This window comes from Pholcus phalangioides, unplaced genomic scaffold, assembly GCF_987345545.1.
Source record: "Pholcus phalangioides strain wild (caught in Gottingen) unplaced genomic scaffold, Ppha-v1.0 ptg000009l_1, whole genome shotgun sequence".
Lineage (NCBI taxonomy): Eukaryota > Metazoa > Arthropoda > Arachnida > Araneae > Pholcidae > Pholcus > Pholcus phalangioides.
Genome location: NW_028301602.1, coordinates 57,778,605 through 57,806,558, shown reverse-complemented (window position 1 = coordinate 57,806,558; position 27,954 = coordinate 57,778,605). Strand labels below are relative to the sequence as shown.

The following is a 27,954-nucleotide window of genomic DNA, read 5'->3' as shown; positions in this document are numbered from 1 at the left end:
AGCAGTACTTAATCTTTATCCGAGCGAATCCTGAGCTTCGAGATCGCGTCGTGTTGGATTTTAATCTCGAGTCCTCGAAATATTACGATCTTTGAACGTTTCAAGAAACAAGGACGAGGGGTTTTGATGTTGATCCGGTTAAGACGAACCATTGATGCAATCGAAAACTTTTATCTCGCGGCCAAAGAGTGAGTACTTGAGAGATATCAGAGAGAATATGTGTTGTTGTTGTTTTTTTTCGAATTGTATATTTTCCTCTTCTCTCATTGCCGTGAAATCAGTAGGTGGGAGTGCCGATATGTGGTGGTGTAGATTGCCTACAACGTGATGGCGTCGAATCGCTTGTTTCTTGAAATATCAACTAACTGAAAGGTTAGTTGATACAAAACCAAATAAGTTTTTTGAGCTTCATAAACACACGAGTAGACGAGGTCGGGTTCAAGCATTTTGAAGGTGTTTATGACATGGGTTTTCAACCGGTGTCCCGTGGACCCCTAAAGTTCCATAAGAGTTTTTTTTTTGGATTCCGCATCATCAAACGTGACGGGACCTTCAAAAATTCCGTTACCCGGAGAACTTTCAAGGAAGAAAACTTTCTCGTTTTACTCGCAAGTCTGTTCCCCATTTCAAATTTTAACGAGATAGTGTCGCGTTGAAAACAAATCAGGCCAATTGGTTGGCGACACAACTTAGAAACAATAACATTACATTTTTTCACTTCGAATTTTCGAACCAGAAGTTCGGGAATGCCACTCTCCGTTTCATCAGGAAATCATAAGTTGCAAAAATTATTATTATCATTAGTTTTGGAAATTTTTTATTCTCTAGTGATATTCTTGATTCATAGTGCGAAGTTCTTGAATTTTAGAATTTACGTGTATTTTTACGGGACACCCAGGGCCATCTTAACACTCCAATTTCACCCGGGCATGGCAAGAGGGCCTCATTTGCATAGGGCTTCCACGATAAGATCTAGCACAATGATTTATGACAATAAATATGTGAATTAAGAGGTGGTGCTTAATCCCTCTTTCATTTTGAAGATATGATGCTGTTGTGATTGCAGTGGGGGGCACACCTTTGGATAAATATTCAAAAGTTTGTTTGAGTTACGTGGAACAGTCTTATTATCATCAAGGGTTCCACGAGAAGTTTTAAGTTGGGAACCCCTGACACCCACAAGTGGCCGATAGAATGACCTCGTAAGCGAGGAACAAAAACAATGACCTAGAGGGTATGAAAGCATGTTTACGAACAAAAGAGTGACACATAGCCATGTCTACGTGGGGGGGGGGGTAAGGGGGAGCTACAGTGGCTAATTCGGAGTAATGAGTGGTGAAGATCTCTAAACTAGGATGAGTGAAGAACGACAAAATATGTATTTTCTACAGGCGGAAAGACCATAAATCCGCCTCCTGAGGGGGCCTCGGGAAAGCTTTAATCGGTGTGGCCTAAAATTATGTAGCCCTTGTCAATTGTTTGAATTTCCGCTTGGAAAAATTGGGTATTTGCCCAAATTCACCTGCTATTTACCGTAGCACCTGATTCCATAACCGTGGAGTGTTCCAATGTACATGAGAAGCCTCTCCCGGTCCGAGTCTGACGGGGCCCATGCGTTAAGACAGTCCTGTGGTAATTCAAGGGACGAAAATGTGTGAAACTACACTAAATGCATGATAATTAATAAACACCTCCGTTGGAAAAGCACCGTTATAAAAATGTGTGTAGATCACAAGTGGTTCTGCTTTGGTTTGGTGTATTGGCGCTACCTGTTGTAGAAATATGTAGGAAAGCTAGACACGTCCTCACGTTAATATTCACACCGAACCTCTAACATAATAATATAGTTCGGTGTGAATATTAACGTGGGCACGTGTAGAAATATGTAAGGAACATAGACGAAAATGGTTGCGCATGCGTCCTCATGACCAAGTTCAAGAACTGGTAATTCCCACACCGAACGCTTTATCTCGCATATTGAGGGCGTAAATAATAAATTAATCGTTACATTGGAACCGCTTCTGCCATCTATGATATATAAACAAAAACAAAAAACAAAAATACGACATCAGCCTGCTAAAAAAAAATCCTGCTGAGCTGAACAATTTTTTTTTTCATTTCGGTGGTACCTGGGATGGAGCACGAAATATTGAAAATAACTGGTATATTATTCTTTCATATGTATGAAACATCACTTAACTGGAACCCCTTCTGCCACCTATCAAATAAAAATATAACTTATCTTACTATCTTCGATTGAAATTGGTGACCGGTTTTCGATAATATGCTGCATAGAAAATGAAACATGGTATGATATTAATCAATATTTATACGTAATAATATTAGTTGAACTGTCAAATAAGCCTCGGAATTTTAACAGTGTTGTTTTGTTGTTGTAAAATAAGACATGTAAAATCCAGAGTCTCGTTCTCCTTGGCTTTTTGAAATTGTAATCGAAAAATGAAGGAGGGTAGACTCTGCGGGTCGTACTTATCTTATATTGCAACACAAAAACATTACTGTTGAAATTCCGAGGCTCATTTGGCAAATTTACTAATACTAAATATTCACTAATATCATACTATTTTTCATTTTCTAAGCGGCACAATAATAAAAAACCTGTCACCAATTTCAATCGAAGAATTACAAGTTCTCTCTTATTTGTTAGGTGGCAGAAGGGGTTACAGTTCAATGGTGTTTCTTACACATAATACTCTGTACTGTCTAATTATTTTTACAATTTTCTAGAAGTCATAGGTGCTATAAAATTTCACTTTTACCCGTTTATTGGTTATGGACAAAAGTATCTAGGAAAGGTGCCATATCTTCATGGGGAATAAGCTTACAAAAAATGAACCTTTAGAGTGTGAGAATGAATGTTTACGAATTTTTTGTTGCGCAGAAAGAAATTAAAAAAAAAATTCCTGTGCGCAGAGAAACAACAGGTCTGCGCAGGGAATGTGCCCACCTTATATGGGAGAAAAAGAAGTTGGAGGACACAATTTCATATGGGAATGAAACTTTTCCTTTTCCCGAGAGCATCTCAGTACTCACCATGGCTCCTCACATCCTGGAGGCAGGTCACTAGACTGAGCTCTTTAGTGATTCTTTTCCTCTATAGTGAATTTATAGTGTTAAAAAAAAAGAGATATGTAGCGGTCTTCATGCTGAAACCCTGTCAGCCCTACCTTTAGTGGGTGCGGGGGAAAGGAGGAGTCATGGTGCTCACTTAACCGATTGAGAATGGATGCTTGATTTCGTACTCAGGAGATATTTATTCACCGACTACTCAGTTGAACACCCTGTGATCCAATGAATTGCATTATGATTATTTCAGTTAAAGCGAATGCGAGAGCTTTTGTACGGGAGCTTTCCGTCTGGGCGTAAGTGATGATATAAACAGTGCTCTCGGCTCGTGAATATGCTTCCAAATACTCTGATTCAAGGCTCTAATAACTTCAGGCCAACACATCGATTTTATGGCCGTCTTAAGAGCGTCATGGGCAAGTTATGTTCACGGGGTCCGTATATGGCCTGCCAGTTTACATACTTTCTCCCGAAATGCCGAATCTCAAATAATCGAGACCCTTCTCATAGGCACCGGATCCTGGGGCTGAGGCTATTTGAGGCCCTTTAATAACTACTGTAAGGCACTGCCCACCCCTTGAATGATTAGTGAATATACAATACAACGTAACGCTCCCTTTGTGTGTTCAAGCTCTGTATATATGAGAGGATTATACACTTTAATCTTAGCCAAAAGGCCGAGAAGCGATATGAGAAGACTGGCAACTTGAGCCCTTTCATTGTTATTTTGCCATAAAAACTAAATTACCGTATTTTCACGTGTCTAAGGAAACCACTCCCCCACGATTTTTAAAATGTGGAACAAAATTAAAAAGATATATTTATGGTACTATCCATGTATAAGGAACCCTTTCCTATTTTCGGGATGAAATTTTTGGCAAAAGGGTTTCTTATACACGTTAAAATACGGTAAATGAATATAAGTTTTATGAGAATAAAAAACGTTTATGAATTATTTATTATAAGCATTGTAATGCGTTATTAGCTTTCTTCAAATTTATCCACATTTTAAAATATAAGAAACATGACTGATCGAATCCCGTCATCCTACACTGAAATTTGAACAAAATTTCCGGTAAATTTAAATAATTTATTGGCGATTTATCATATATTTATTAACACAAGCTGGGGGATTTTTGCACATAATCACCGGTAAATGCGTGAAAACAAGATTTATTAAACTTACAAAAATGGTTGCTAACTATGTATAATAGCCAGTGATTATGCATAATAAGCGGATTTATGAAATTTCCGTAATATACATAGCGGTTCTGTTTTAATTGAGAAAATTATTGGGGGTGTGGTGGTTTCTTTTCTTGGAAGAGACGTGGCGCCATCTGTTGGAGAATTGAGAAAAATTATGTGAGCGAGAGTGCGCGCGCAGTTATCCGCTTTTCTGTTTTTACCCTAGGTTTAGCGGAATCTGCAGATGTACTGCCATCTATATAATAAAATACGCACTAAAAATGTTTTTTTTTTTTTTTTTTTTTAATGAAGTTTTTTTTTTATCATTTATTCGAGTTAATTTGTAAAAGTCATAAAAGGTATATCTTAACAATAAAAATAATGTAAACATTTTTACAATCAAAGGAATTTTTGTCTAATAAGTACAAAGTGCGTTAAAAGGGGTTAAAAATTAGGAAACAGGAACAAACAAAGCCCCAACTAGATGCTTGGGCACCTGGGACCAGCTGTCATTTCCTCCGTAATGTCATGGGTGGAGTCGTCTGATCTAGAACTCCTTAATACACTGGAGTGGTATAATAGTATATGAAGGCGTCTTAGTCTGATCTAATGTATATATGAATTACCATCAAGGGCGTCCCCGAAATGTGAGAAAATGATCGAAAAAAGGGAAAAAAAGATGGCCAAACCTTTGGTCTCTCCCCGAAATGAAAGTGGGCTTTAATTTATTTCACTCTCCCGTTAACGGACACTCTCGATAGCGGACGGTAAAAATCAGGCGAAATCTCTAATTTTTTTTTCCCTCCAAACTCTAATCTGTGAACTTTTGTTCATAAATCGAGAGTTTATCATATTCAACGGTGATTATGTATTATCTCAAGCTCGTATTTTAAATATGATAATCCATTAATTAATTACTTGATTAACTTAACATTTCATGGTTCAAGACGGTGAATTCGAATGGTAATGGGGTGGTGGTTTTGTTTGCTGATATGCGTGAAGACAGTCAACATTACAAGACTGATAATGTTATTGTATGAATGTTTTTATCTTTTCACGCTTATTTTGATTTAAACATATTTATCAGACTTCCCAACTTTATTTGGGAATTATGCATAATCACCGGTAAAAGTGGTAAATGTAGTGAAATTTAATCAAACTTTCTTTATCGAGACGATTGATGTTTATGTATAACCACCGGTGTATCGCTTTTACACACAGTAACATATAGTAACCAATTGCGACCTTCAGACCAACCGTGACCCCCGCTCTATCTGTCCCCGCTAAAAAGCAGTTGCAACCGAAGCCAAACGTCGTATAAATGTGAAAGTCGTATAAACGAGGTTCTGTTTATCGTATTTTCCCTACAGTGGTCACCCCGTTAGCGGTACCCATGGGTATCCGTTATCGAGAGGTTGAACTGTATGTTGTTATGAATGTTTTTTATCTTCTTCCCCTATCTTATTTTAATTCAATTTAATTTTTAATGCAAAATACGTGTAGTGCACGCATTATGTGCGGGTAAAAATAATTAATTGATTTAATGAAAAGAACAAAGGTTATAATTTTTTCCATAATTATCGGACAAAGTAAACTTCCCGACTTTATTTGGAAATCATGCATAATCACCGGTAAAAGTGATAAAAATGTAGTGGAATTTCAAATCAAACATTTTTTATTGAGACAATTGGTGATTATGTATAATCGATGTTCACTTTTACACCCACATAGTGACACGTACATTTTAACATTAACATTTATAGGAGATAATTGCGACCAAACTCAAACATAGTATAAATGTGAAAGTTGTATAAACGAGGTTCCACTATATATCGCACCTCCCCATTAGCGGACAAAATTTTGGTCCCATGGGTGTCCGTTATCGAGAGGTTTTACTGTACCTTTCAGGGGGAAGGAAGTTCCCCCCAGTTTAAAATCTCCTGTGAAAGATATGGATTTGGTTTGCATGGTTTTGATTTCACGTGATCAAATATTAATTCATTTGTCTTTGCCAAAACTCGTGGGCATGACTTGGGGCCTCATGTCCATAGGAAGCCTACATGATGAGATCTGGATTTTCGAATGCAAATAGGTATGCCAGGGCAGCAGGGTGCCTTCTCAGGGACCCGTGACAGACGTGAAAGGGTTATCATGCCAAAAAAACATTATGGGGGTCTAGGACCCCTCGGCTCGGGCCCCAGAACAGTGTCCCGGTTGCCCCAGCCTAGTTAGGTGCCTCATATAAACCCTGTTACGGTTATTTGCAGTTAAGGGGCCCCAAAAACATCACTTTGAGCGAGGACCCAAGGTACTGAGATGGCCATGCATAGAAATTCCCCCCCCCCCTTTCCAAGAAAGAATTTCACTGAGTTCTAACACAAATTAGGTGCGGATCCATAGTGATGTGTAGGGAGGGGTTGAGACAACCATAATTTTATGGGGAGTATATTTATACATTCGGCGCTCGATATAGCGACCCTCTTCGTTTCGGAAATCTTTTTTCGGCCACCTTGTTCGGCATTTTGTCTGTTGTGAACTTTGTATTTATTGTGTAGGTTCATCGTCTCGTATTTTACGCAGACCTATTTTTCCCCACATAATTCAGCTCTTGAGAGGGATGATAACCGCTTCCTCTATACCCCCCCCCCTTCAGTTCAGTGTCTAGCCCAGGGTTACAGGACAGAGATAGGCCTTATTTATGAAACTTTTGTTCACTATAAAATTAGTGTTTTCTTAAAATTCAATTCCATAAGTAGAAAGGGTCTGGCTCTTGCGTGAGTGTGAATTGGGCCACGGGGAGAAAATGTGGTCCAAAGGGGGATCCTGAGATAAAAAAGATTGAGAAATAGTCTAATCGTTGGAAAAAAAATCAGTATTGGCTAATAATAGTTATACTGTACTAACGCAATACTTCGCTCAAAGGTGGCGGATAAAGCCAGGGTTTTCAAGGATCAGTAGTTCGACCCTGTTTTTAATCCTTTTAGAGGATAGCAGAACCTACTATATAACCCCTCTTCCCCCTTTCAAAATACCGTATCTTTTTTGATGAAGTAGGTTTTCCTCTGATTTTCAGCAGCTGCAAATTAACTAGGTGGGGAGGTATAGGAGAAAAGTGTACCATATTGATAAATCAACTTTACAAAATATCTGGGTTGGTCAATGCTAAAATAAGAGGCTTTTGAGAAGGCGAGATATCTCGTCAGTGCCGTTTAAAGGGTTAGGCTGTCGTGAAAACATCCTTTTCTTGAGAAGTCTTGCATCGGGATTTGAAATTATTCACTCAAATCACGATATGTCTAGTCATACGGATTCCAACTGGAATAATCACGCAGACCTTCCCATAAGTACAATGAAGGAGGAAAACGAGATTTTTATGAAATTTCAGTGCTTGTACTAATACAGCAATACGTACGACCAGGGCCAGAACTAGGATTTTTGCCGGTCAAGGCAGTTCCCCTCCCCCCCCCTTCTCCTCTAGTTCCAAAAAGGGCATTTATTGTAGAACATCATACAACAAATGAAATGACAAGAATTGTTGACACGAAGCTGATAAAACGTGTCAGGTCAGAGAATGTGCTCACCAAATGAAATAAGTGGTGACGACGTTAATATTCTTTTGGTTTCCTAGACCGTTAATCTATCTGTCGATAAAAGTTTGTCTAGTCAGAGTCGTATGACTACTCGTAAGAAAAAGGCACATCACTGGAAGCAACGGGAATAAACAAGAATCGCGTTCGATAGCGTTTTGGATGGCACTGTGATTGCCGGGTTTAAGCCATCTTGATTGTGCCAAACGCTGCAAGTGACACTTCCGTATCGTCTGACATCCTAAAGCTTCAATATTTGACTTCTTGATAGATTGTGGACGGTATGCTCGCTGCCAAACGAATCGATAAGATAAAGAGATACGACCCGAGAGAGAGCCATTATTTCAATGAATTAATAAAAAAAAAACATTCTAAAATATTGGGCTGCGCTCCTGTTAGATCAGGGCTTCTCAAGCTTTTTCAAACAACGACCCAAAATCAACAACAAGGTCAGCGTCACGATCCACAAAAGAACCGTTTGTTTTTCTAAATTAGTGAAACCAGTGACGCAACAAGTTCACTTATAACATGACTGCAAATAGATTTGTAGGGCTCATCTAGGGCCGCTGTGGTGCTCGAGTGGTCATAGTGATGGACTCGGGTTCGAAACCCACCGTCGCCACAGTGGTTGCCGGCTGAAGGGGGTTTTCCGTGGTTCTCAACTTCGAGGCACAAATGTGAGCCGATCTCCCCGTTAAAAAGTCTCGCCGCAGAGAGCAGCAGGCCTACAACGGTATACTATTCAATCATTACACTTCATGCATAGTTAGAAAAATTGATGGCAGACGGCAGCATTCCATATAACAAACGTTACGCAGAAACAAACTTCACGGAAGGTTCACTACACACCAGGGCCGTCATTTCAACTTTTTCCAGGGGGGGGGGGAGCAAAACACATGTACTCAATGTATGTATATATATATATATATACCATTTTCAGTGCATTTTCAAAAACCAAACCTGCCCCCCCCCCTAAATGACGAGCCTGCTACACACACACACACACACACACATTCTAACATGTACCAATTTGTTAGAAGTTCCGCAGAGGAATATGGACGATATGCGTGTCTGGTTTATTAGGTTAGCATCATCTAGGAAGACGCTGCGATTGAAGTTTGGTCCATAGGCGGAGATAAACTTGGAAGTCTGGGGGGCATTATTGCTGGGGGGGGGGCACGATGATGATGAAGATATCAATTAACATATACATATATATATTAGATCAGTCGACTCCACCTTTGACGCTGCCCCCTCCCCCGCCCCGTATCTCCACCAGTGTTTGGTTCGTGTCCATAGCTCAAGAAACCCTGGCTGAATGTGAATTTTTACGACCCACCTCGAAAGTCCCTTGGAATCAAGTTTGGGCCATAACCCATAGTTTGAGAACCATTGGGTTAGGTTGTATTGCAGGAGTTGAACCATGCCCCAGACCGCTTTTAAAGTCTTCTACCGAATTCCAAGACTAAGAAACACCTTTCCTCGTTGTCATCGACAATGCGGTGAATGCAACATGACCTCCTAGGGCCATACACGCAAATCCGTTATAGTGGACGTACCACTATAGGGGCCTACTTATTTCTATTTAACTGATCATGAATTCGTATAATTATGTAAAAATAATTCGTACACTGATCATTCGTCCAGCATTCCGTATACTCACATTGACATGACACAAAGAATTTTTTTCAGCTTGAACACGGGATAACTAATCCTATTAAAAACATGTGATTTCAACCTATCGTAGGACTAGGCATAACTACCCCCTCCCCAAAGATTATATACGTGGAAATAATCATCGATTTCGAAAAAACGAGTCGAGTATAATTTTTAAAAAAACATTGGTAGGGTTACATCCCCCCCCCTCCCTCCCTCCCCCTGCCACACACACACACGCGCGCGCGCGTGGAGTCCGAAGTATTTCAGACCCGTTAGAACTCGGTTATATAATAAGGTTGTGCGACTACATATTCTCACTCTCCCTGATTTCTGTTCGCCGCGGTTTCGCTTCGCAAATTCGTCCTGCTCTTTCTTTTTTTCTCTGGCTCCTTCCTCTCCTCCCTCCCTGTGTCGCCTTAAAGCAAGAGCCCACCCGGGCACGGCCCGGGAGCCTCAAGAGAAGAGGGGCCTCAGAAAAATGAGAAGTAGTTGAAGTTTTCGAGAATTCGTCTGGTAGGGCCTCAGAAAAATCACTTTGCCCAAGGGGGCCCATGATGTTCTTAAGACGGATCTGCTCCCTCCCATGCACAATCAAGTTCGGCGGCACTCTTTGCTATACAAAATCAAAGAGACGCAACGCAAGCTCCTCCCGGGATCCATCGTCGGCGAAGCATTCTAAATTTGATGTTCGTCTAGTGAGCGTTTCTTGGCTTGCGATAAAATAATTTGTGGCGGCCATTTACGTGAATGGGGGAATCCTAGCAAACTACTCAAGGACAACGCATAGCGTGCGCATGTAGGCGTACTTTAGAAAGAGACTTTTGTTTTGTTTTTTTTTAAATTAATTCTGGATGTTCAGTCTTATGCGTGTGTACTGTTGTTAGTGCAACCGCACATCGTAAACATTCCTCCGGGGAATTTCTAATGAATTGGTTACACACAGGGTCGTATTGCGTGACTTCTAACGTATTTATGTTGTCAGAATTAGGCTTGTTTCGTGTAGTACTGGTGCTGCCATCTGTTTTTCACATTTTGAAGTGAAAATGGCAAGTGTCTGACTTTTCCGTGTAATGTAAGTATCGTGTTGATCTGAAGGTTTTTAACAACTGGCTGTTGCGAAGATGAATTTTGGAAAGAATGAAAATGCCTCTTTGCGGGGAATCGAACCCACGCCCTTTCACTTTCCGCAACAGCTAGTTGTTAAAAGCCTTCGTATGGTAGCAGAGAATGACGTCATCTTTATATGAGTCGCCATTTGATGACAGCGTCAGTAGTTGTGAGCTTGGCCTGAGTCTGGTCCGGCCGTCCGTGTACGGTCCCGTTCAGTGTACACGAGCTCCAAGGAAAAATGGAGAGATTCGCTGCCTTTGTAGTTTAGTGGTCTAGGGCGTTCATCCGGAAAGTGAAAGGGCGTGGGTTCGATTCCCCGCGCAAAGGCAGTTGAACTTTCTCTCTTTCCAAAATTCATCTTCGCAACAGCCAGTTGTTAAAAACCTTCGTATGGTAGCGGAGAGTGACGTCATCCTTGTTACGTTGATCTACCTGCTCTCTGTGGAGAGACTTTTTCAAATGGCACAGCAGCTCGCATTGTGTGTGTGCATACTACTAAACCACACATACACCATGTAAGCATTCCTCTGAAGAATTTGTAATGAGTTGATGGATGCTGGAAAAAGTACCGTATGTATTGTGTACCCCCAAAGAGCGTATTTTTTCTTTTTCGGCGGAAGTAGCAATTTTCCTCATTACATATTCACTCCGTGATGCCTAAAAATACAAAACCAAAGCGTATTAATAATAGCGTCTTTAATACGCTTTGGTGTACCCCTAACGCGCGCGTGAAGTTTATTTCTAAGGAATACCTGTGTGTAATGTTTTCAGTAAGTGCCGCCATCCACCTTTCGAATTCATCCGATTGCTCTTTTCGGAGAAACAGCAAAAAATGTCCACGCATATACTGCTGTACACATTTTTATAGAGGGGTACGCAAGTTCGTCTGCAATTTTCCAGAAAGCATGAGAGGGAGTAGAACTACAGTATTAGTTAGATCTTCTTTTACATGCATTATACATGAAGTCGTGGTGCATGAAACTGCAGATTCATGATTTCTGTCGAATACCGCAGCAAAATTTATACATTGAAAAGGAAATAAAAAAGATGGGATATTGTCTTTTGTATCTTATCGAATATAATAACAGTGCACACGCAGAAAAGCAAAAAAAACCCCGTATAATGTTTTTATTAATACTAGAACAAAAAAATGCATTTTGCGACAAGAGGTAAATGTATTCCAATGCGTTTTATTTCATTCTTTATGGAGTGTTTTGTATTTTTTGGCATCACGGAGTGAATATGTAATGAGGAAAATTGCTACTCTCTCCCGCCGAAAAAGAAAATGACGCAAGAACTTTGAATATAGCGGCGTCTTGTCAAAAAAAAAAAAAACTCTTTACGGTGGTTAGACCGGTTTTACTTTTGTATGTGCATTTTTTTTCAGATAAAATAGACGCACACACACATACAGCTCGTCAAAATCCCGCCACTGGCTTCTTGAAAGATGACGTCAGACACCGGATAGCCATGACCGTTGATCAGAAAATTATGGGGGGGGGGGAATTATTTATATATAAAGTGTTGCATTTTTTGTTTTCCTTTCCATTCACCCAACGGTTGTGATGTCACCTAATTATATTGAGAACGGTCAAATCAAAATGAATGGCGGAATAACCTTTTAAGGCCCATACACGTCGCATTTCTTTTCCGATGGACGATATAACGGCCGTCTAAATCGAGCGAGTACGGTTTCGAAATTATAATTTATCTTTAATTTCGATTCCGTTTCATCATCCCGGTGATTTTTATAAACATATATGTTAACTTGACAGTGAGTCACCGAAAAAGGAATAACAATTCAACACGAGTTCCATATCATTTCGTGTTACAATATAAACCATTCTACACACTAAAGACATACCAAAAATATATGGGAGAGCATTACAATGAAGCCAAACCTTAACCCCTTTCACGGACAGGCTTTTAGAAACAAATTTGGATGATCTGTATCTGAAGTATCGGCGATCTCACCTTCTCTTTCTCACCTTAAGTGGGTAAAAAAAATTACTAAACAAGAGTGTAGAAAGAACGAGGAGGGGAAAAAAACACCTTCCGTTCATATAGTTACAATAATGATAAGAAAAAGAGGTAAAAAAAATAGGGAGAGCTCGAATGAGAGAGTTTTCCATTTGCGTTAGGACGAGATATCTCGTCCTGATCTTTAAGGGACTGATAATCCGTGTAATGCGTGAAAAAAACTACATCAGGAATAAAATTCACAAAAAGTATTCAGTCGGTTTCAAAAATCATTTAGATTTCGAAAAATACAGTCAGACCTCGGTATAACGTTAGGAGGCCATCCTTAGACACAGAATAAAAATGACTTCATATAAATGGGGTGACATCATAACATGAGACCAACCTGATATTTAGGCTAGCAGCGGCATTCAAAAACTAACATTATGCTAAGGTGCTGCATTCGTCTTGAAGAAAAAGATATATATATATATATATATAATATAATAATTTTTTTCAAAAAATACTGTAGCCCAGGGGTTCTCAAACATTTTTCACCCGCGGCGCTCTTTTTCCGCCTTGCTTATGCGCGAGCTCTGCTGGCTCCCCAGAGCTGTTTAACAAAGAATATTTTCGAAAAACATTTGTCAGGGTCACCATTCCGCGGCGCACAGTTTGAGAACCCCTGCTGTAGCTTATACCACAGTATGTTTCGAAAAAGAAAATATCCTTCTGTTCTTTTTTTTACTTTTAAGAGAAAAAATTATTCAATCAATTGTTTCTTATATTCTTGTGGTTTACAGTGATTGAAATAACGTAGCAATGTGTATGAAAAGCATACACACCCTTTACTTCTTCTACTACTTAACCGCACATGCAACTCGCACACATTCCAATACGGAATCTCTAACGAATTGGTACATTCCGGAATATGTGTTCTAAGTGTATAAGTGGCCCTAATGTATTAATGTTGTCAGAATTGAGCTTATTTCGTGCCCTTACAAGTGCTGCCACTTGTCTTCTATATTTTGAAGTAAAGACTGCAAATGCTTAAATTTTCTCACCATACCCTTTACTAAAATTCTATGCCCATCGTCCACAAATTTAGGCTCAAAATTATACTTATTAGGTGCTTGATTATATATATATGTATATATATTGACATGAAAATGAAATCGCCATTTTGAAAGATCTTCCTCAACAGTATGTCTGAAGCTTACCAACATATAATTCACGATCAAAACATCTCCACGTAGGAAGTTGAATTCGGCATCGATTTTAAGAAGTCTAACGACTCTTAAATAAAACATTCAGTCTGAACTGAACATTAAGTAAAATATTCTCCCACATCGATTTTTTTTCTTCAGTAGTAAATATAGTATACGTCAATTAATTAAATTATTTTTATATTATTGTTGAAAAGCTGAGTGTTCACATAGCAACTTTTAATCCCGGTGTGGAGAAAAAATAAAAATATTTCCAAAATTTCACGCAAAGGGTTTCTACAGGAGATTACTAGAGATAAACTAACCCCGGGGGTAAGCTATTCCATTTATTATCAACCCTATTACAGAAACATTCCCTGCGACACTATAAATAAATCTGAGTAGTTCTTTAATGAAAGAATCTTCCGCATAAGCAATTACGTGTGCGCTACCGGTGTAAATTATTTTTGAAATAAATACTTTATTTCATCTTCGGCGATTTCTTGTCAACTCTTTAAAATTTACTATTTGAGAAAATCGCATTCAAGCTGCTCTATTTCTTGAGCAATTTTATACTTCCATTCATTTCTTTTTTTATTTCTGTTATTCTAAGGAAAACAATTGGAAGAAATCATTTGTGTGCGTGCGTGTGCATTTGACTTCCAATAAAACTTTCAAGTCATCTCTAAATTTTAACACCAAAGTGTGGAGTCAACACCTCAGTGGTGTGCAATCAAAAAATTCAGATTGAAAATAAGGATAAAACTTCTAAAAATTTAATTTTTGAAAAGTCATAAAAAATCAAATTTCTTTGTAAAATTTAAAAAATACTATGACACTCGTTAAACTTTTTAATTCCCTAAAAATATTCATTTCATATAAAAATTGCATAGAAATTGATTAAAAAATTTAAACAAGGCGTTGCGCAAATACAGCGTCAGAAATCAGTTAACGGTCTTCTTTTTTTTTTTTTTTTGCTTCTCCTCAAGCCGTCCCTTAAGTTTGCGACGGGGCCACGAGTCCCCCTTTGCTGCCCGATAGGTTCTGCCCCGATGACACCCCCTTGATTCCAGATACGTCTGGTCATTTTGACAAGAGAAAAAATAACTACTTCTAGCACAATTTATTTTTATTCTGTGACATGCGTTTATATCTTTGGCAAATGTTTCTTCTCCTTCTTGAGTCTTCTTTGATTTTTCTATCCATTTATGGCATACGAAAAACGCAAGACATCCGCCCAGAAAAAAAAGAACAAAAAAAAAGCAAACACTCTATATTTCTCTCGACCGTGACCCGCGACGCCTGCGCCCCCCGACGTCCGAATCCGAAGTACCGGAGCAGTGGTTGCTGCCAGTGAGTGATTAGTAAGCGAAGAGGATCTCTCTCTCGCTATCCTCCCGCCTACAAATCGCTGCTTATCAACAGCTTTCACCACATACATTTAAAAAAAAAAAAAAATTCCTTGGTAATTTTTCCTTCATTACAGTGCTATAACAAAATTATTGCACCGTTGGATTAAACTAAATAATGGCGGAACACCGTGCTACGAAATCCGGATTCGCTGCCGAAGCTCATAGTAGGGTGAGTTATTTTTCTTTGATCGATATATTTTATAGAAAAACGTGCAATTCCTTCCGATATGTACACGTAATGAAGAGGTGGGTGCGTCTTATTTTCGGTTCTTACATTGTCATCTTTGATATTTAATCACACCGGAGAAAGGCTATTTTCTACATCTCTCTCGGGAATCGAGCCAACGTCCGAAATCCAGTGGAGTAACGGTTCTCTGCCATCATTTCAGACCGGATGTGCCGTGCAATTTTTCCCATCCTTTTAACTTACTTCCGTTATTTCCGGAAGATATGTCTGCCCAACTTCCATAACGATCACAAGTAAAGTTAATTGCAATATTTACCTTCAAGAATATTTTCCAAGAATAATTCAGAAATTATCAGGCGATATTCTTGACCGAAAATTTATTGTCATAGCGATTTGATTGGAGAAAAAATTCGAATCTTACGAGTTTTCTTGGATGATACCAAAAACATATATATATATGTCATACTTAAAATATCTATTGCGAGTTCCTATAACCCTTTCAGACCCTGTATGCACAAATGTGGTGGTTGTTTTTTTCTCACTGCAAATTTTTTTCGTTTCACCTCAGGGAGTTGAGCCCTGACTTGAAGGATTGTGTAAGTTTTGAGTTAGAAATACGGTGAATATATACTTTGGTAGCTTTCATCAGATTGCGGCACGCCTGAAGTCGAACTTTCAGGAGGTTTTTAAGGTTTCCAAGAGAAACTGCCTCCGAGAAAAGTGTAATTTATTGCATAAAATTTAGCAATAATATTCTGGAAAAATTTGTATGCCAAGATGAATATACCCTTCATCATCTTAGCTGAAAAAATTTGCCCTAAGATTAATTATTTCTTCACAAAAAAACTAAAAATTAAAAAATAAATAAAGATTTGCGGACATGTTTAATATGTTTTTAATGTGTTTTTAAATGTCAAGAATGAAAAATCTTGAAAATTCTCTGGAAAAAGAAATGAATGCTCTGGTTTGGAAAGGGATAGAGGAAATGTGTTAGAAAATGTTATTCGTTCAAGCTTTTTATTACAATCACATCTAAACCTCTCCTTCCTACTACATAGATTGGGGGGGGGGGGGATTAAAGTCAGAGCCAATTAACCCTCAGTTTGAGAAAAATAGAAGGTTTTACTAGAATTGTTTTTCAACGTGTCCTTAAACTTTGTAAGAACTTTGTGACTTTGCAATCTATAGTGACAAACTATTGAAATTGAAACTCAAGTTCATATTTTTCTTCAAATTGTTTAGCACTTCTAGATTGCATTTCTGGACTTGTCGAAAAGTTAACACTCTGACTTTAACCCCCGTCAATTTATAAATTGTATGCCTCATGATTTCAGATGTAGTTCGCAATCGCTGTTATGTCGAGATAAATTTATTTCTCGACAGACGAACTTTTCTGAACGCTTCAAATAAAGCAGTTTTTGTCAATACGTTATGCTCAAAAGATGAGAGAATAAAGGTTTCGGACTCAAAAAATCTATGATACGCGTCAAAAAGTAGAGCCTAAAGAAATTATTTTTGCTTGTAGCCGAGAGGTAAACAACATATATATATATATATAATTTTGTCAGAATCAGGCACGGATCCAAAGAGGGCAATCGTCAACAGCGAAATAATGGTCTTGCATCGTTATGACCTTTTACAGGCCGAAATTGGATTGGTTTTTATTTTCCCCCTTTTGCTGTCTTTCGAGACTTTAAACCTAGGAATATTCACGAAGAAAAAAAAGCATGTTTCACGCATGTTTTCTTGTCTCGCTCATGTCCATAAAAACCTCATTAAAAATGAAAACAAAAATTAATTTTTTTCTTCCTAAAAAATAATTTTTTTTTTAAAATGAAGTTAATGACATTCGTGCACAAAAATGAATGATCAAAAAGGTTGTAAATACAGCTATTGCCAGTTTTGCAACACATAATTTTTACACATACAAGTTCCGCTCTTCCTTTTTCTTTTACCTTTGTATTGAAAAATTTCAATTTTTTTCTGTTTTTTTTTAGAGATGGGACGAATATGCGGCCATTATTCGGCCCTTTTGTGGAATATTCGGTTCGAACGAATAATGCTTAGGTATTCGGACGAATATCTGTGTAAATCCAAGCGCAACAAACTAATTTTAAAAAGCTATATAAATTGGAATTTTTCGCATAAATTAGAAATTTGCTGATTATATCTTATTGTGTGGTATTATATCCCCTTCTGTAAGAGAAGGATATGTCAGGGTAAATTTCTAGGATAAAGAAAACATGAAACTGAGAATAGAATCCTACTGCAATAAAGCGGAAGTGAGCATGAATTACGCAAGTTCATTAACTGAAGGATGCACCTAGACAAGAAATATATTAAGCTACTGAAATGGGCAAAGAAAAATAAGAAAATAAGTCGTAAATTTTATGATGCATTACTAATTTAATGTAAATATCCTAATAGTTGATATTTTCTTTTGATTAGATGTAAAATTGAGAGAAGTGTTGAAAAAATTGATTCTTTATATAAGTAATATTTAAATACAACACTAGAATTCGGTCAATTCGAACTTGATTAATTCATTTTGGATAATTCGAACTTTTGCAAACTCCCCTTGAATTTTCTGTCTAATTTAACGTTAAAATTTCTTGCTTAATTCGAAGTTGGAGGGAAAAAATTATGATTTTTGTATCAGCAAATTTAGTTCGGAAAAATTCTAAAAATCACACACTGTTTTATTTGACCAAGTGGTTAAACAACGAATTTTCAAAACAAAAGTTTTGAATATTCTGTTTTTCTCTATTCTTTCGATGATAATTTAATGCCTATTTTGATATTATTCAGCTGGAGTGCATCGAGAATGTCTACCACTTGATAGGGGCCGTTCAAGTATTACGTAAGCAAATTTTTAGCCATTTTTGACCCCCCCCCCCCTTGTCAGCAAAATTTCGTCATCAGCTCTGCCCCTCTGAATCCTAACTCATATTTTCATAAAGGATGGTTGCTGACGTAAGCATTATCCAACCCCCCCCCCTACCCCCTTGTCTTCAAAAGTCAGCAAATCGGGAAACCCCCCCCCCCCCCCATCGATGATGACATAATACTTGAACGGCCCCATACCAGTTATGTTGTTCAACCCATGGATCAAGGTGTACCATTCAAAATCTGAATCTTTTTATAGTCAAAATACAAATTGTAATACGTTACTGAAAGTGTATTTCATCGCTATCATAAGAATGACAAGCAAAATTTGGAAAACAATTTCGTAAACGGTGATCATGAATTGTTTCCGTAAACGAGGCTTTAAGCATGGTCAATAAATTCTGCAGTGATGTTGATTCCAGAACAGTGGCCAAGATCAATTAGTATATAAATAACTAAAATTTGGGAAACAGTTTTGTAACTGATGATAAAATTTTAATAATTGCTGATTACTATTCTCCCCTCCCGTGTGAATGTTGATGATTTAATTGTAATTTGTAGCCTTTTTTACAGGTCCAGGATAGATTAATTTGATAATTCGAATTTTGGATAAATCAAACTTCTTTCCAGTGACTTTGGATTTTGAATTAACCAACTTCGACTGCACATCATCGGTAAACTTGATTGTCAGTATCATGACAATAAAAATCTTTATATATATAAATTACCACAAAATTTTTAATATTTATTTAAATAAATTACATAATTGAAACGCAATATCATTTAAAATTACCAATAATTAAATTTCCAATTAAAAACAGTTTTATTTATAATTTTGATTAATTTTAAGAGAATCGATATTAGGCCAAAACATCAGCCAAGTATTCTGCTATTCGTCCCGTCCCTAGTTTTTTTGCACGGAAACTTTGAAAACTGTCGCTCATTTTCTGTATGGGTGAACCGTGTAAACACGGTGTGGGTTACGTACGATATACAGACCAACATCAGATGATGTCTTTATTTGCAACCTAAACTTTTTCCTTACAGACTGAAAGAAAAACAATTTTCAACTACTTTTTAAAAAATCGTTGGCAAGCCTTCGCGTGCCGTTCTGATTACTAATTGGCATGTCACTGAGTTGCACGCGTGCAGAAAGTTGACGACGAAGCTGTCATAATGTATGGGCCCTCCCTGACACGGTACAGAGGCTTCTCTCACGATGATCAGATTTGATACTATGTTTTTCTGGACGAAGTACGTAATTTGGTAGACAGGCATTTTCAGCTTGATAAAGACCCCAGAGCATCACTTTGCCTGAGAGCCCATAGTGCTATTAGGAAATCCCCGGTTGGTCAACAAGATTCCTTTTAAACAGGAAATCATGGCCCTCATGTAAGGGGGACCGACAGTGCACCAATCTTATTACGCTATGTTTTATTTCCACTATCAATTTGTATGTAAATTAATTAATTAATTAAATTAATTTAAATGAAGGGGCCCGTGAATAATCCTGGCCCACCAAAAATTTCAGCTCAGAGGCCCGGCTCAAGGATGTGGGGGCTATGACGGTAATTCACGCTAAACAAGATTTTGACGGCAGCCTAATGGCTCACTAAGAACATTTGCCTGAAAATTTTGACCGCGGATTGCCAACAATCGATCTCCAACTGCAGTTCCAGTGAACTCTCGTAAGACAGGGTCGGAAAATGTCCCACACCTTGAAGGGGACGGTGGCGTCGGAGCCGGGAATGCTCGAACCCCCCCTCCCCCAGCATTTCCATGCAGAAATCAAAATGTCCAACGCAAAGCTCAAGCCGAGCACCTCCAGATCGACACTTCCGACGCGTCTGGAAGGGGATACCATGGCTTTCACAAGAAGGGGGGGGGGGGGTGGGCTGACAGAGCTTCAGCACGTGAGCCCGGGATGATGGGCCTTGGGCCATTATTTTGCTGCCGGACTTTCAACAATTTAATTTTCTGGCAAAATCATAAAGTAAAAAGTGAAAAAGTGTACAATTTTGTCTCCCAGGTTCCAAAACTAGCGCCCACTCAGCCTTTTTGTGATTGAGTCCTTGCAGACATAGGCGTACGCAGAATTTTCTCAGGGGGGGGGGGTTAGTTTTTTTCTGCAAAATAACACTATAATCTCAGCTTGAGGACCCCTCTTTGCGTACGCCAATGTTTGCAGATATATCTGCTATAGCCACTAGGAATAGCCTTATTCCAGTCGCCTTAATAGCTGCTATAGCTTGTGTTGACCCTCGTGAGAGTCATGGCTAAAGTGATTAGAAAGAAGAACGTGGACTCGAGATGGATATTTCAGTTGTACCAACCTTATACGACTGGTTAGTCTTCAAATAAGGAAAGATGCGGGAAATAAGCATAAAAGAAAGGGAAAATGCGGACGGTTTTTCGCGAGTTATGTATCGCTTCTCATCGTCAACGGAATTTCCAACTGAAATAACAGGATAATTCTTTTTATTATTATTTGTCGACGAGTCAGATAATTTATGTTTGGTCGTATCCTGTGTGCTCTTCCATCAGTTTCCCTGACGCTAAAAAAAAAAAGAAAAATGTGAACCCATCCTCAAGACGAGAGACTGAGTCATCCGTAGAAACAGCATCCGTAGTTAGGCTGCTGTAACAGTAGTACAAGGTTGTGCATCTTTTTTTGCACAGCAGTTGGTTTTACAGGTGCTGGTCCCCTTCTGTATCGCCATCTAGTGAAGCAGGAAGTGCTGTTGCATCCATATTGGAAAAGAGAAATAGTAATAATCACGATGGACGGACGTGCCTTCGTTGAAACGGATGACGTTGTGTTTGAGCAGCGGCGCGGTTTTTCCTCCTCTCTTCTCTATTTCTTTATTTATTTATCTCTATAGCAGTATGTATTCTTGCATTTGACACATCAGTCGGTGGGTGTGGCTGCGTTTTGTTATGTCTCTCTTGCCTGGTCGACACAAAAACAATTTGCAACATCATCGTTATTGCAGATGACGAGATAAAATTGTGCAGCACTGTCAAGTCTTTGGATTGTTTATGATAATTGAAGATACGCATTCTTTTCCCCACTGGATTCCGGGTTGAATTGTTCACTTCAAAGCGACACTGATCGTAAAATGATTTATGCACGTAACAGTCAATGCTTTCTCTTCAGGAAAAGAATTCCGGTGCTTCTTTAGGTGTCCAGATGTCCCGGTTTTTCACTATTTTTCGCCCTGTCGAGAAAAAGTCTTTCAGGATGACTTTGTCCGGGTTTTGCTTGAGCAATGAAATAAAATTATTTTCAATATTTTTCCAATTTAAATATTTAGCTATGTTAGATATTATGTTAGAATTTGATATTTCACTGTTATATTTTTTGCCATGTTAATACTGTACACTACATTGCTAGTAGGTCATATTGATATGGCAGTATATGATTATATTGATTATGCTGATTGGCGGCAAGTGACTTACAGAAATATGAATTCCGTTTCGAAGGAATTGTGGCCAGAATTGCTTTGCAGGCAGAAATTTAGAAAACTGACTCTGAGATTATAGATGATACAGTTAAACCCCCGCTTAACGGACACCCCTCTTTTACGGACGATTTTTTTTTTTCTGTCTCGCCGGTGTCCGTAAAAGAGAGGTTTCGCTGTATTAAAGAAACCAAATATGGCCTCACTTTTACTTCCATATGGGATATAAGCCCGTTGTGTCGTAAAATTGGGATTGTTTCTTCTACGGAAAAGAGTTTTCAGTGTTAATCTAATGATTTCATTCGGTTTTACGCTATGCACTTGAGCGCAAAGCACTGCTGTGAAAGTTCCCATTAAAAATATTTGGAGTCGTTGGAACGAATTAATCTCTTTTACATCCTATAAAAAAAACAAAAAAAAAATAAACAATTTTGGTTTCTGAACGATTCGGTTTACGAACCGACCGTTTTCGTTCCTGAACGAATTACTTGTAGTAAGTTCGTAAACCGGAAGTTGACTGTTCCTAGAAACATAGACGTTATAATATAAGACTTGAAGAGTGCTCAAGTTCACCCCTCCCACAAGTAATTTATGAGTATATTATATTATGCATCTCACCCTTCATGGCATACGCCCTTCAGTCACGTATATATACGGGATGTCTGATAACCATGCCTCCTTTTTGTGCCCCTGTGTAAAGCAATGTGTGTGATAACATTTTCATTATACATTCTTACTTTGCAATTTTACACTGTAATGACCACCAAATGAGAGGTTTGAAAATGTCCTGGTTATTATCAATAGATGTCCCGGTTTTTAACAACGATGTCCGAGATTTGTCTTCATTTTTCAGGCCTCCATCTGGTCACTTCAGGTGCTCTTCATGAAGATGGTATCGCTGCAACTTTCATTCTTACATTGTATGTAATATTGGTCCCATATAAAAATAATCTTTCAATTTCATTTGCATATAAGAGGAAAAGAAGACACATAACATGAAAACGAAGCTTTAAATTTAAATACAAATAAATACTTTAATACAAGTAATTACTTTTGGTATTAGCATTTTCTTTGGCGAGTTAATATAGCCTACTGATGAACAGGCAGGTGCGCATTTACGGAGGGAGGAGTCATAAGCGGATACAGATTACGATTTCTGAACGGGGAAGGGGCAATTCATCGAAAGTATGTTTTGTGAGGGGGGGCTAATGTGCATCTCAGCCCTCCCACCTGTGCCAACTTCTTTGACTGGATAGGGGGACCGTGTCCGTCTATGGGGAAGGGAGTTGTTGAACTGTATCCCTGGGCGGCTACTTCGAAGGGGGAGCGAATTTTAGTGCTTGGTGGTCAAGAACATCAAATTAGAATGGGAGAAGGATGGAAAAGCTATAAATCCGCCTTCTGCACACAGGGTGACAAGATTTGGTAAGACCTTGATATCAGCCAGTTTTCGCTGGATGCTGCATATTCACAACTCGTAGTTCGATAGAATTGGATGTACGGTATTGGTACTGAGGTTATGGTGTTCCGGAGAATTTTTCTCCAATTGGGTCGTAAATAAATGGACTAGTTTACCCTCGGAAGTCGCGAATTCTAACACAATTGGCACGTACAAGAAGAAATACGATAAGCATATTAGAATAAATCGAGATGCTTATCCATACTTAAATAAGACAACCACAAGTTCATATAGTGTGTCATATTCATTTGTTTTTATTAATGTTATTTTAGTATCCATTTGCTTTTCTCGTGATAATTGCTCTTATTTTGGGTTGCTGTGTTTTAGTTATATTTGACATCCATATTTTTATGGGCATCTCTTTTCAACCACCTCGTTGGGCTTTTTGCCTGGTGTTGTGGCATTTTCTTTTAAATACGAATTTCGCAGACAATGTCGCAGATCGAGTGGTTTGACCAGACGTCCTGGTTTGAAGAATCTATTCACGGTTCGTTTTTGAGATTTACCACGGTGGCATAATACAAATAAATACAAAGGCCACAACAGGCATTACATGGCATGACCAGATGTAAAGTGGGGCGAAAATCTAGTCATGCCATACCATGCCTGTTGTGGCCTTTGTATTTATTTCTTTGTACAAAGGCCGCAACAGGACTTATGTCACCTCAGTAAATCTCAAAAACAGACCGTGAATAGATTCTTCAAACCAGGACGTCTAGTGAAACAATTCATGTATCGGTGAGATTAGTCTACGAAATTCGTATAAAAAAACGGTGTAGCCATTTGGCTACCTACTATTTCCTTTCGGCTCAAAATTCATAAAACATCAACAACAAAAAATTCCATAAATTTTATGCAATTCAATGCTATCCAATACTATTTTTTATATAGTCCCTTGTTTCGTCTCTATTTTTTTTTTAGCCAGACAACCTAAAAACCTAGAATGATATCCAAGTTATTGCAAGTGGGACTCCCACAGCGTTTAATGATAAAGATAAATACCACGAGAGAGAGAGAGAGAAGAGGGTGGATGGAATACCCTCCTTTTTATGGCATTTTTTCGTCCTTTTAGGAAAGCGGATAGGAACTCTCCTATCTGAAAGGTCATGCTGGTTGTTAAGAATAAATAAGCTAGAAAAAAAAAAAACTATATATCCATGAAAACTTTGATAAAAAAAAACGAAAAAAAGAAAACCACTGACATATTTGGTTGAGGATTTTCTTAGGAAGTCAGATAAGAGGGAGAGCAGCTCTTGCTTTTTCTTGAGGATTGAAACTAGATATTCTAGCTAAAGAAATCCTTGAATGATAAACAAAAAAAACCACTTTGAATAAACTGACTCATTGTTTGTTATCCGTTGAAGCATCCATCTTAGGTTTTTTCTTTTTTCATAAATTTATTCGTTCAGGCAACAGGCTCAACATTGTAGCCATTCAATCAGATTCGTGGATTGATCCCAGGTCCAGTGCCAATTTCCTCATCTGAATTGTGTCCAGATCACTTACAGTTTGGAAGAGAGTGCGGAATGTTTTACGTGTTCTTATATCAAGAGTCTTGACAGCATTCGATTGAAACGGTGTCATATCAACGCATTCAAACAGGGCGGATGAACGGATGAAAAACCAAGCTTTCATTCCACTGCACATATCCTTGAGAGGATAATACGGACATGGTCTCGTGAGCAACTTCTCCTTGTAGTTTTTAAGAGCGCGTGCAGCTTTTATCCGTACCAGTCGTACGAGGATTCGACGTTCCGTGATTCCGGACTTAGACAAGATTGCTATCAGCTCTTCAAAGAATATCGGTACAAATATTAGATAGATTTCAAAGTAAGATGCTGATGCTGCTGCAATATTTCTATATATCGTCAGATATCTCCGAATGCTTGATCAATCTCATTTATCTCTTATTGCGGCAGATAATTTTCAACCTATACGTACACTTGAATTTTATACATGTTACTGCCAAAACCCGAACTGCGGAATTGGCCGAGAGTTTTGGCCAAAGTCCAATTTTCAGAAATGATTTGGGCTTTTGACGGGCGATTCGCTAAGTGCCAGAGATCCCTGGCCAAAGTTCTATGTGCTGATATAAAATGGTCCGGTAGGAGCCGACGAAAGCCTGGATAGCAGTATTATTCTCTCAAGGATAGTAGCTACATTCAGTGCCGTCTTAAGGCATGGGCCTACCCGGGCACGGCCCGGGGGCCTAAAGAGAAAAGGGAGGCCTCACAAAAATGGGATCTGGTTGAAATTTTCGAAAATTTGCCTGGTAGGGCCTCAAAAAAATCATTTGGCCCTGGGGCCCATAATGCTATTGAGATGGCCCTGGCTACATTCAGTGCCGTCTTAACGCATGGGTCCACCCTGACACGGCCCGGGGGCGTCAAGAGAAGAGGAGCTTCAGAAAAACGAGTAGTTGAATTTTGAACGGTTTTGATGGGGTTTCCAAGCTAACGTGCACATAATTATCAAGAAAAAATACACCAACTTGGCGATGATCCCGAATTATGTCGGACTTCGAAAATTCCGAAAACCAGAAATTCGGCAATTGGCCGAGTCCATTTACAACGAAATTCAGCCAATTCACGAACTGGCCAATTTCGGGCTAGAAAACAGTATTTTCTAAATTTATATTTGTATTTATATTTATGCGTCGGAAGTGGACAAAACCCACGTTAATTTCCAATTTTGATACACAGATCCAGTCCAAGTATGACACACACCTGGCTGGTCAAGTTCTATCGTGGATGAATGCTGTGATGCACACTGATCTGGACACGAATGGCGATCGGGAGAATTTCTACAAACAACTCAAGGATGGGCAGGTGCTGTGTCGGTAAGTATACATCTGGCTTGAAATATACCTCGCTATATCGATAAGTTTTGATTCTTAATATTAAAGCTCTGAATTAATACTATCCATGAACCTGTCAAATGTTTTGCCACAAAAATCCGGTTTTCATTATCAATTTTAATGAAAAGACTACCGTAGTCATGTCACATTCAAACATTTTATGTTGATGTGTGTTTCACGATTAACAAATTGAATCTAAAGAATGAAAAATTATCATTTTTCATCTTTAGTGGGTGTTTTTCTCTATTTTTTTTTCATATACATTAGACTCATCAACGTTCTGCAGCCTGGTTCCATTCCCGAAAAGAAAATCAATAACACAACGATGGCGTTCAAATGCATGGAGAACATCAACCTGTTCTTGGAGCACGTTCGCAGACTTGGTGTCCCTGCAGAAGAAACTTTCCAGACTGTCGATCTGTGGGAACAGCAGAACCTTTCGTCAGTTCTCATTTGCTTACAGTCTCTGGCGAGAAAGGTGAATTTCCTTAACGTGACATTATGGGCTCTAATTACTGTCGAACCGTTGAGCCTAGAGGCATGCTTCCAATTAAAAAAAGGTGTCCACAAACAATGAGTTCCACGTTTCTAAGTGCAATATTCGCCTAGATATTAGACTTGAAAATCGCTGAAAAAAAGGGGAAAGAATAGCATAATGAGCTTGTCTAGTAGTTTATACTGTTCTTTCTCGTCTTTTTTCTGATTTTGAAACCAAATATCTCGGCGAATATCGTACTTGAAAACTTGAAACTTTTTTCTGCCTCAAAAGAGAAAAGGCGCTTTTATAATTGGGATTTTTAGGATAGGGTGACCAAATAAAATAAAAAAAAGTTATTTTTTTTTTATTTGCAATATCAATGACCTATCTGAAGTCTAAACGCTATTTGGATGCTTTTCTAATTAGAAGTATGCCTCTAAGATCAACGGTACGTCAGTAATTTGCGGCGAGGGGACTCTTCCATGTACCCTGTATACGAATGGATAACAGTGTACATTCATTGAATTCTTTCGAATTATGTAAAAAAATTATTGTGTGCATGTTGTGATGATGGCCGTATTCTTCTTATTTGTAGGCCTCCAAGTTTGGTTTCCAGAGCATCGGTCCAAAAGAAGCAGAAGCCAATGTACGCCAATTTACGGACGAACAACTGAAGGCCGGACAAGGCATCATCAGCCTGCAGTATGGGTCCAACAAAGGAGCTAACCAAAGCGGGATAAGCTTCGGAAATACACGCCACATGTGAGGACGTAACAGAAGAAAGAGGATACTTTCATGAGAAAAAGACAGTTTTTGATTATGATGCAACCTTTTGCCAGCTTTTCAATGTTTTTTGTTCTTGTTTTTTTCATAAGCGAAACATATATCCATAGAATTTATAGGGATGTATATGCTCCATTATCCTATACCATGAAAAAATATATACATGGAGTCGATTTGTATAAAAAAATTATTTCTGACATAGGCCTAATAAGCGAAGCAATATTGCGAGCATTTCATCAAAAAAAAAAGTTTTTATACATAGCTGCGTGCAAAATTGTATTATCAGAAGAAACAAAATCAAACAATTGAAAAAACCCCGTGATACTCTAAAATCTGTCCAACTTTCCTAACAAAATTGCGAATAGATCCTGCCAAAAACAAATATCGAAACCAGAAAAAAAAACATAATTTTTGTCCTTGTAACAAGAAGGCTGAAAATTGTAGAGATCAGAAGGCTGAGACTATTTTTGCATGATATGCATATCATTCTGCGCGGACAATTTTTTTTTTTATTATTGTTGGAAGCTCTTGCAAAATTTAAAAAAAAGAAAATGAAACTTTTTTTTCCTAATGTACTGACTGAATTGCAAGACAAATAAATTCAATTATGAATTATTTTGACTATTGTTATCACTGTTT

At 38.4% G+C, this 27,954-nt stretch overlaps 1 protein-coding gene across 2 annotated transcripts; it reads left to right on the top strand.

The window, feature by feature from the left end:
* The first annotated feature begins 10 nt into the window (after positions 1 to 10).
* On the top strand, positions 11 to 27,930 carry Chd64 (transgelin calponin-3). 2 transcript variants are annotated; one of them, XM_089236646.1, is made up of 4 exons: positions 11 to 188; positions 25,900 to 26,036; positions 26,322 to 26,532; positions 27,128 to 27,930. In XM_089236646.1, exons 2-4 carry the CDS (start codon positions 25,948 to 25,950, stop codon positions 27,296 to 27,298), a joined length of 471 nt encoding a protein of 156 aa, XP_089092772.1. In that variant the 5' UTR covers positions 11 to 188; positions 25,900 to 25,947; the 3' UTR covers positions 27,299 to 27,930. The 2 variants fall into 2 exon arrangements, with proteins under 2 accessions (XP_089092772.1, XP_089092771.1); XM_089236645.1 differs by lacking the exon at positions 11 to 188 and adding an exon at positions 15,142 to 15,373.
* The last annotated feature ends 24 nt before the right edge of the window (positions 27,931 to 27,954 follow it).

Excerpts from the sequence above, each read along its gene's own strand:
- Chd64 (XM_089236645.1), top strand. The coding sequence starts at position 15,320 with ATGGCGGAACACCGTGCTACGAAATCCGGATTCGCTGCCGAAGCTCAT. Across the intron at positions 15,374-25,899 it reads CTGCCGAAGCTCATAGTAGG|ATCCAGTCCAAGTATGACAC; the intron begins GTGAGTTATTTT and ends TTTGATACACAG. Across the intron at positions 26,533-27,127 it reads TACAGTCTCTGGCGAGAAAG|GCCTCCAAGTTTGGTTTCCA; the intron begins GTGAATTTCCTT and ends TCTTATTTGTAG.